General features: G+C 40.8%; 1 protein-coding gene across 4 annotated transcripts in view; it reads right to left on the bottom strand.

Moving 5' to 3' along the window:
• Nucleotides 1-573: 573 nt before the first annotated feature.
• wt1a (WT1 transcription factor a) overlaps nt 574-10,069 on the bottom strand; it is a 35,792-nt gene continuing 26,296 nt past the window's right edge. For 3 of the 4 annotated variants that reach the window (XM_061822087.1, XM_061822086.1, XM_061822089.1), the window contains 5 exons: nt 8,922-9,021; nt 4,877-5,021; nt 4,082-4,171; nt 2,861-2,953; nt 574-2,666 (listed from right to left, as the gene is read on the bottom strand). In XM_061822087.1, the coding sequence (XP_061678071.1) occupies nt 2,545-2,666; nt 2,861-2,953; nt 4,082-4,171; nt 4,877-5,021; nt 8,922-9,021 (550 nt within the window). In that variant the 3' untranslated portion in view covers nt 574-2,544. The remainder of the gene's footprint in view (nt 2,667-2,860; nt 2,954-4,081; nt 4,172-4,876; nt 5,022-8,921; nt 9,022-10,069) is intronic. The other variant, XM_061822088.1, reaches the window with a different exon arrangement.

Raw genomic sequence — 10,069 nt, 5'->3', positions numbered from 1 at the left:
AGCTGAGATATAGCACAAAGGCCCTGGGGAGTTTCAGGGGAATTCCACTGAGGGAATTGGACATGTCTGATTTACACTAACACTTTGGCTAAACTTACGATAGAAGTTCACAAAAGAAACATTGCCGGGTCTGTCTTTATCCATCTCACCTTGCTCCATCGATCTCTGTCTCTTTCCTGCTCTATTTCTTTCTTTGCAAAACGTGCAAATATCTCATTACTATTGTGAAGCTTGGCGTCGTAAATTCATAGCACGATAGGAAATGAAAAATAAATTCTGTACGAGCAAGGACAGAGAGGCTAGAGGAAAGGAATACATGGGGAGTGAAAGGGTTGAGACACTGAAAGAAAACATGTTCCATTTTATCACCCAATGGGGAGTCAAAGAATGCAATGAAGAATCAGGCCAGAGATAAAGAGGAAAGTGGTTGGTACTGTACTGCACTGTACTGTGTATGTGTGTGTGATCATTTATCTGACAATATTTGCTGAAGAAAACAAAAAAACAAATTCAAGAGAGACTCTGACTCACTGGACACTATAAGATACAGCCACACAGTTCATTGAAACTCCATAAACACACATTCTTTTTTTAATTACATATTTGTCATGGACATGGTGGTTGGCTGTGGTACAGAAGTACACTGCATCATATTGAAGATATTTTTACATGGGTGAAATATTCTCAACAGCTCTACTTTTTGCTCTTTACTTCTACACCACCACTATAACTGAATTTTGATCTGGCTGTGCCAATCAAAACACCCGTTACCTTTGGAAAAGTTTATTTTTTTCATTTTTTTTTAATACATCAAGAGTATCTAAAGTACTGGTCGGTTAGAGTAAATTAGACTGATAAAGAACCTTCATGTAAATTAGAGTGTGACAGTGGAGCTGTACAGCAATTTGTGTTGTTACACATTTGTTAATGTGTATGAAGACAAGTTCATGACATGGATTTCATTAGTTGCAAGTACAGAATGACTGAAAACAGAATAAATAAAGCAACAGAGACGAACTGCCCGAGTGTTTCCACACCAATGTAAAACATTTACATAGAAAGCTCATCCTTATGAGTATTTTTCACTGGCATTTACTTTTTACAGCTTAATTGTTTTTACATGTCAAGGAAGAAACAAAAATAGTTCCAGGATATGTTCAAAAACAGCCCATCCCCGCCCCCACGCCCTCCCCAAATGCTTGTCACCAGTTTCCTCGCATGGAAAGCTCAGTTCCCATGGCATAGCAGGATTATTTACATCTTGATCATGTCCCGGTCACAGAGCCAGTGTGACCCAACAGACATAATGGAGAACATGCAGTGTGTAACACAAAGGCCGAGTCCAGTAATATTTACACCCTTGCACACAGGACACGAAAGCAATGTACTGTTGCCACAAGAGAGCTGGATTAAAAAAACAAAGTAAAAACATCACAAAACCACTACACACAAAATAGTTTTTACGTTGTGCAATCCAGACGGAACATGAAAATACTGCCTGCCAAGTCAGATGCAAATTATCCACTACATTTCATGTTTATATTTTATAAACTTGCTTTTTTTTTTTTTTTTTTACAGCATTGAAAAAGTGAAGTCTTCTCTCCATAAAACATGTTCCAGTGAATCAATCCATGAAATGAAAATAAATAAATCAGTTCTTTAAAAGGAGATCTTTACAACAGCATTGACCCTAAATTGTAGGGGAATGGAGTGTTTATTACATCTGATATTGACCTTTAAAAGCACTTGTGAAGATGAAATAAAAAAAAAAGATTTTGGGGAGACTTAACCATCCTCTTGTGGTTACCGCAGAATCACATCGATGTGAAAACCTTGCCATGGAAAAATACACATACAAAATAGGTTGTATTGTTTACTACTACTACTCATTGCTGCTCCAATTCAACCTAAAATTGTTCACAGCTAAATCTTCAAACCCATTGTCAAATGAATGGATCAACTAATCATTTGGGTTGGTCCAGTTTGAATCAAGTGAATAAGCAGTTCCTTTCCAAAGACTATGTTGTCATTCCGTGGCAGCGCAATACAGGTTTCAGTCCCACTGCCACAATGCGGCAGTTCAACAAAAATGTTGCGTAATGTGAGTTATTTTGTTGACCACAGTCTAGTTCCCCTTCAATTAGATGATGGAAATCTGCTTGTTCAGGAACAAAATTATTTCTTTAATGTATAACTTTTTCCAAATCATTAAATCATATTGAATGTTCTTGGGGAACACACAGGTGAAAAGTGTGGTTTTATGGCTCAGACGGTTTTTCGGTGAAATCTGATTAATTGCTCAGCGTGAGTCATGTTCAGATAGGCCCGGAGCTACTAATTTCAAGCTTCATTATAGAGCAGTAAAGTTACGTTAAAACACCCCAAAAGGAATGCATTTATTCATTTCATGAAAGGACGTATTTGTGACAGGAAAAGAATTACATGTTTTTGGAAACCCTTGGTATCTGCTGCGATGGTTTTGATTAAAAGTATCAACAAACAATCTGTCAAACATCCTGCTGTTCTGCACCAGTGAGCGAACCCTCAGATGGCCAGTTGGAGCTTGGTGAGGTTCCTCTGGTGCATGTTGTGGTGCCGCACCAGCTCGTCACTGCGAGCAAACTTCTTCTGACAGTTGGGCCAACGGCAGTTGAACGGCTTCTCGCCTGAGAGGTGAGTGGGAGACGTGTAGACGGTAAAAAGAGGAGGGTTAGAAAATGAAATAATTATTGCAACACTGTTACAAAGTATCCATGTTTGAAGCACGTTATGTATCTGTTGTATTTGAATGACATCTTTATTACGCATTGTAAACATGAACATGGATGAGATATAAAAGAAAAAATAAAAGTTTACGCACTTGTTTTACCTGTATGAGTCCGGGTGTGTGTCTTAAGGTGGTCAGACCGAGAGAACTTTCTCTGACACGTCTCGCATTCGAAGGGTTTAACACCTAAACATGTACACGTTTGCATGCGCACAGTAGGAAGGTTCATACACACGAGAGAAATATTCATCACACACACATACATACGGGGTGGGGGGGGGGACAGAAAAATGAAGTAGAGCAGAGATTTGCAGGAAAGCCAATCCAAAGCTGAGAGTTATTTGCAATGTTTTGCTGGCAGGGTTTCTTTCACTCACACTCTTATTGACTGCCCACCACTTAACTAGGTGCCTGGGCCACTGCCCCCACGCCCTTCCCCCCAAAAAAGATTGAAAAAAAAACAAACATCTCTCCTCGAACTTGTGTGGTTTTCTCCAGGCACTCCGGTTTCCTCCCACATCTCAAAATCATGCATGCTTGGTTGATTGAAGACTAATTTGTCCGTAGGTGTGAATATGAGTGCGAATGGTTGTTTGCCTGCGATTAGCTGGTGACCAGTTCAGGGTGTACCCAACCTGTCACCAAAAGATAGCTGGGAGGTGCTCCAGCATGCCCGCAACCCGAAGTGAGGCTAAAAAGGTACAGAAAATGGATGAATGAATGGATAGAAGAATAATGAATAACTACCAATCGCAAATGAACTATGGCATTTATTTCTCCACAATTATTGTTATACACCAGTGTGTTATGGATATCTTTTTTTCCTTGATAGTCCTCAAACATGTAGGACTTTAATTATTGGTATAAGACCCTTCCATGTTAGAATCTTACTTTATCTCAGAAAGTTTAAATCATTCCTGCTCGCTTGATATGCGCAGTAGTGATAATATTTAATCATACCAATACTTTCCCTAATTTCTGCCACCTTGTTCGAATAGCGTCACTCAGTGTTAAAAGTAAGAAGTCCAAAGTAGAAAAGCACAAGCTCAATTGGGGAAGTACAAAATGTGATTTTTTTTTTTTTTTTTGGGGGGGGGGCTTCTGCAGTTCGGTTATTGAAAAAAAAAGAAAATATAAGCTTATAAGCTTGAGGACAGATATGCTGGATAGTTGGACATGCCTGATCCAAAGTCGCCACTTACACAAAATTGTGCAATTTAAGTATCATGGCTGTTCATGCAAACAAGCAGTTTGGAGCAAAGGGAGAGAGCAAAGAGAAGGAACCACAGAATTAAAGCCAGGCAATAATCAAACCTGTGTGCCTCCTCTGGTGTCGTTTGAGCTGGTCAGAACGAGAGAAGCCCCGACCACATTCTGCAACATCACAGTGGTACGGTTTCTCCCCTGAACACAAACAAAGTCAGGTTATTGAATAAAGAGACAGTATCACACAACACACAATTCTCTTTCCTTGTCTGTATGGCAATATATGCTGTCCTGTTGCCAAATTTCTACACAAAAGCATGTTCTTAATGTGCCTGTCAGACATCACTGTTTAGGTATTTTTATTTTATAGACAGACAAATTGGAAAGTCTACATTTCCATTTATTTCTGAAAATATTGTCTGAAAAAAATGAAGGGGTGCCAATAAGGGTGAGCATGATGGGATATTTGTATTTAAAAGTCACTCTTTAACGCAAATAATTTTGTTGCCAAACCAGACTTTAAAGAATGGGCCCATAGTCTAATGTACTTGTTTACCATTTAAACTCATAGTTTTCATGTTGTGCTAATCATTTTCAGTGTCTTTTTACTAGTTTGAAGCATAAAAGTAAACAAAAACAATTCTCAAGTCATTTTACTGCTTTGAAGTAGAAAAACATTATCAATGATAAAGGCGGTAAAATTCCCATACTCTCTCATCTCATCTCCTTTACTCCCTGTAATTCATAAGATTCAATGGCGAGCACTGTAGTAGTTTGATCTTGCGTGCATTTCACTGACTTATTCTGCTTTAATAAAGTTAAGGTATGTGTGTGGGAGGGACTACTGATAAAATGGGAGTCCAAAAGCAGCAAAGAAATAGTTCCTGTGAGAGGGGCTTTCACCTGTGTGTTTGCGGCCATGCATCTGCAGATGAGACAACTTGAAGTAGCGCTTGTTGCACCCGGGGTGTGGACACATGAATGGACGCTTCTCACTGCTCTCTGATCGAACAATTGCTGGAGCAATGCTGGGCACCCGCCTTACATCCTGCAGGCATGCACGCGTGCACACACACATTGAACTGCTGAAGCAAATTAAATATGTCATACAGTACCTGTAAAATGTTATATACATAGACAATATGGTTTATATTATTGAATCCATCCAGTTTAGAAGACCAATCTTGTAATTTAATCAGCCTTGCTCTCTTGGGATCATTACAATAAAATGGTCATATTCTTTATGTATTTTCATTCCACAATAATTAGCTGAAAGGTGACCTCAGTTTGACTTAAGCCCATCGGGGGCTGTTAGTCACGCCTTTCACACAGGCGCCCCTCCCTGAGCGCCCCATTAGAACCCTGCAGCTCGCTGCAGTTGCCCTGTGGAGGAGAGCCACGGGAAAACACATGACACACACAAACACAAGACGAGTTGAACAAAACCTTTAATTTTTGCTCATCTGGAGAACAAAGTCTTTATACCTTGTTTCAAGGTACGGGAACTGTTTTCACCATTTCCTTTGCAAAAACCTGTAAATCTTATTTTGTAACATGTCAATGTCCATTTTCCAAGCCGCTTATCCTAACAAGGATCACGGGAGCGCTGGAGCCTATCCCAGCTAATTTCAGGCAAAAGTTGGACTACACCCTGAACTGGTCGCCATTCAGTCACTGAATGCATATCGACACCATCACTGAGCAGGAAAGTTAAAGTTGGTCATGTGTACCATAACGCTATCTTTGTAATCTTTCTTAATTCCCTTTTATGCCTCTAAAATTATTTCCCCGTTGAACTCTTCACATCCACAGCTGTCCATCAGGGTAACAGAATGATAGTTAACTTTGATTCACCTGTTCTGCTTTAAACCCAGAAACTCCCGTGATTTAGTCATTGGTTAAAAAAAAAAAAGGAATGTTAATGTGTCAATGTAAAGTCGTAGAAAGTCCAGGTCAGCCCATTCTGGTTGCACGATGCCAAATTCTGGGAGCCCATGTGTTTGAGACCAGTTTCAAGACTGTGGCGACAATGCTCTATTGATTTTGAACTGGGAAGATGCTAACGTGGTGGTAACATGAAGGAGCAGAGTTCAAGTGTGAGAATATCCAAAAGAAGGCGATATTTAAGACTCCACACAACAAAACCTCAGCAATCTACAGTGTCCAGGGAATTACAGCGATTTTTCTTTCTTTCTTTTTCTTTCTTTCTTTCTTTCTTTCTTTCTTTCTTTCGATAGGAACAAGTCGTCAAATTGGTGGAACCTTATCAGAATAACTGAATGTGAGGGCACCATACTCACAGTCTCATGTTCTCATTTCTTAAAAAAAAGGTCTGTTCAGTGACCACCAACAAGTTCCAGGAAAGCAATACTATGAGAAAGATGGTTTTGTTCTTTTCTTTTAAGTGTTACCATATAGACACCGTCCTACTCAGAAGAGTATGAGGTAGGTAGAGGTAGTTCATAACTCTTCAGGTAATGCCAGTGCCATTCAGGACCAGTTCCCCCCCCCCCACCCCCCAAGATCTGTGCACGGGTCAGAGACAGATTAGTGTAGGTATTGAAACAGGTCTTTGAGTGGTACTTGTAATTTTAGCAATCACTAAAAAACAACATTGTTAAACTGGCAAGAAAACGGCGGAACATTCGAGAGTGTTGGCCCCACAGTTCTGAGGACCAGGGTACAAATGCCAGCCCTGCTTGTGTGAAGTTAGCATGTTATCCCCGTGCCTGCGTGGATTTTCTCCGGACACTCCAATTTCCGCCCACATCCCAAAAACATGCATTCACTGGAGACTCTAAATAGCCCCTGGGTGTGATTGTGACTGTCTGTCTCTATTTACCCTGCAATTGGCTGGCAACCAGTTCAGGGTGCACCCTGCATCCTGCCGGATGACAGCTGGGATTTGCTCCAGCACTCCTGCAACCCCCGTGAGGATAAATGGTTTAGAAAATGGATGGATGGCAAGAAAAACAAGCACCCAACATCAAACAATGGAAAAACCTTGTAGTTGAGTATATAACGAGAAAAAAAATGAAAGAAAACAACGGTCCCGTTTATATTAAAATGGTCAACCTTGATCCTTGATTCTGATCTGTTTGGGAAAGTATGTCATACAGAAATATAATGTATCCAAATCCAATCTTCTCATCTTTGATTCCTGTGCATGACATTGGGTTAATTTCATGTAATCAAAATTTTAGCAATGGATCTGCGGTGTGTGCCTCTGGGGGACTTGGGCCTATTACCCTTCCTCCTAGTGGGTTTGGTCTTTGTCCATGCTGCCTTCGATAGGAGGCGCTCTCAGTCCCTGGCTGCCGAGGCGGTATCCCCCGGTCCCTTTCCAGAGGTCTCGTCTTGGTCTCTGGGTGGGGGATTTGGGGACTGTGCTTCTGCTCTCCAGGCCTGTTTCCTCCTCTTTTCTTGGGGTCCTCCTCCATGGCCATCACTCCTCTTTCTCTTTGGTTGTGTGGGGTCCCAATCCAACTTCGAGACATGTGGTGAGGTTCAGTGTCTCCTGCCTTGGGCACACCCCAGCCGCTGCCGAGTTCTGGTCACTGGGTGGTTGAGGACGGATGTGGGGCTGAAAAAGAAAGGGGGTCCATGTCCTTTCTATTTCTCTGTTTTCTTTCTGGCTGTATTCTCACTAAACAGAATAATAAAATCTGTATATCAAGCAGAGGGAGTATTTCAAACTACCCTGTTACACAACAAAACGGTTACAGCACTGAAGGCATACAGATCACTGCATAGCCATGCAATGGAACAGAACTGGTTAAAAAAATATACACAAAAAAGAGGTCATTTTTACCACACGAAACACTCCTATCTGCTGAAGAGCGTTCTATTTTATCACAAAAACAAAAACGGCTGTCAGTGCTCGCCACAGTCAAAACAGCACTTTGATTTCTCAACACTTTCATTCCATGAGTGACGATTACTTGCAGTCTACCAGCACTGACTCTTACAGCTCTTCCTGTAAGGGAAATGTACTATCAGTCGGATTAATTCAGTTTACTTATAGATCTGGCTGAATCTCCAAAAATTGGAAATTCTGTAAATTGCATAATAAAGACTCCTATCTCGTCACAATTAATTAGCAATCTCAACCTATGTGGCTGTTGCCACTTTCACAAAGTCTAGAGACTAAGGTATCTGATTTAGGTAAAATAGCAATAATCCGAATCAAGAATAAAGGTGGTGGATGTCCATGCTATTTTCCACTAGAGATTCCATAAGATTAAGGAACCAGATAGAGACTTACACTTAACGCTGCATCTAGAGTTGGAGTTTGCTGGGTGGATATAGTGGCAGAGAGAGATTCAGATGGCAGATGATCATGTGTAGACTTTACGTTCATGTTGCCGAGAAAAGAAATTTCCCTTGATCCTCGAAATCAATTCAGAGAGATGAAACATTTAATTCTGTTGCTTGAAGTGCAACCATTGTGCGATTGGGGCAACACAGAGCTGACCTAAATCAGCTGATTCATTCATATCCAGACTGAACCACACCAGTTTTTTAGAAAGAGCAATGCCCCAACTCTAATTTAAAACAACCCATCATCGATTTACATGGACACAAAAGTCGTAGACCACTGGGAATTCTCGGGAGGAAATTTATAAGGAAGGAAAAGACTGCAACAATCTTTAGTCTAAATGGGACAGGCAAATATCTCAAAGTATTTAAGTTTATAGCTCATCATAAAGTCAAAATACAGAAGCATCATAAAGCATAGTTGGATACAAAGTTCAGTGACATTCATGTTAGAGGTTGACTACCCTGTTTTAATCATAATTTTTTGACTGAATTCTTGTGAAAACACTGCCTTATTTCATCCTCGAATTTACAGTTTCCATGTTCCAAGAGTTTGTTCTCAAGGAGAATACAGATGAATGAAGTGAACTTGAAAGATTACAGGAAATGCTGTCTCAACAGACAGACATACCTGTATGCCCCTGAAGACTCCATGCGTGTGTATACGGTATTGAGTACTGCAGCTGTACACCATGGGTGCACTGGGGTCACTGTCGTAGCCCCCCGTGTGACTGAAAACACACAAAGACAGGAGATGAGACTTGAGTTGGGAAAAAAGTACTGTTTGGAAAAAATTACTTGGACCAAAAGAGGCCCAATGTCAAGTCAACACATGAGACAAACAATTTAAATGCACAACTATAGGGTCTGTAGTGTTTGCCTTCTATGGAGCCCCTAAACAGACCAGGAAGAAAAAAACATTAGCTTGAAAAAGACAACAAGAAATCTTTCTTGAAATTCTTTGGCTGAAGTTAATATACTTCAGGATCCAACCATTTTGCAGGTGCTTGGGGTCAACCAATTAGAGAATAAATCGTACTGTGGAGAGACAATTCAAGAAATAATATTAAGTCTAAAATTTCAGAGAATCAAATCTTTGTATGGTTGGAGGAAGGTTGAGGTACTTTGTGAAAAAACACACACAAGCACAGCGATAATATAAATTCCACATAGAAAAGTCTCATACCACACAGTGTACATACTCTACACAAAATTAAAAAAGTTGACAAAAACTAACTAAGTTTTGCTCAAACACTCAGGAGGACGGATTTACTCTTCACACTTTTCCAAAACACCCGGTTGGACTTGAAACAGGTTTTGGTGCAATTAGCCCCAGGACATGATCTGCCCCGAAGACCAGTTTATATGGGGATCGTGCAGCCTTAACCACGGACCACCCAAGATTAGGTCATAATTTATGGTGTCAAACACATGGAAACTATATCGCTCCGATTGAGAGTCTAAGAACATCATGGTGAAAGTTTGGGTTTGTTGCGTTATCTTGTCCAGGAACGTGCCATCTATTGCTTACGCGTTACAAGGATGTTGATCCTCAATAGTTTGGAGACCCATGCACTTGACTAAGAGTGTATTCAATAGGTTGGCGTTTGAGCCTGTGTGTATGAAAGCGTCTACCTGGACTTGCTGCCCCAGAGAACCCAGAGAGACCATGGGTACCACTAGGACCGGATGCCTCTCTATGAGGTTGAGAATCACTGTTTCGATGTCTTGTCATGGTCACCACCAGGCTTGGTGGGGCACCGAGCCACAGTGTGAACC

The sequence above is a fragment of the Syngnathoides biaculeatus genome, chromosome 6 (assembly GCF_019802595.1).
Source record: "Syngnathoides biaculeatus isolate LvHL_M chromosome 6, ASM1980259v1, whole genome shotgun sequence".
Taxonomy (NCBI): domain Eukaryota; kingdom Metazoa; phylum Chordata; class Actinopteri; order Syngnathiformes; family Syngnathidae; genus Syngnathoides; species Syngnathoides biaculeatus.
Note: the sequence above shows the minus strand (reverse complement) of the source record. Positions and strands in the feature narration are given on the sequence as shown.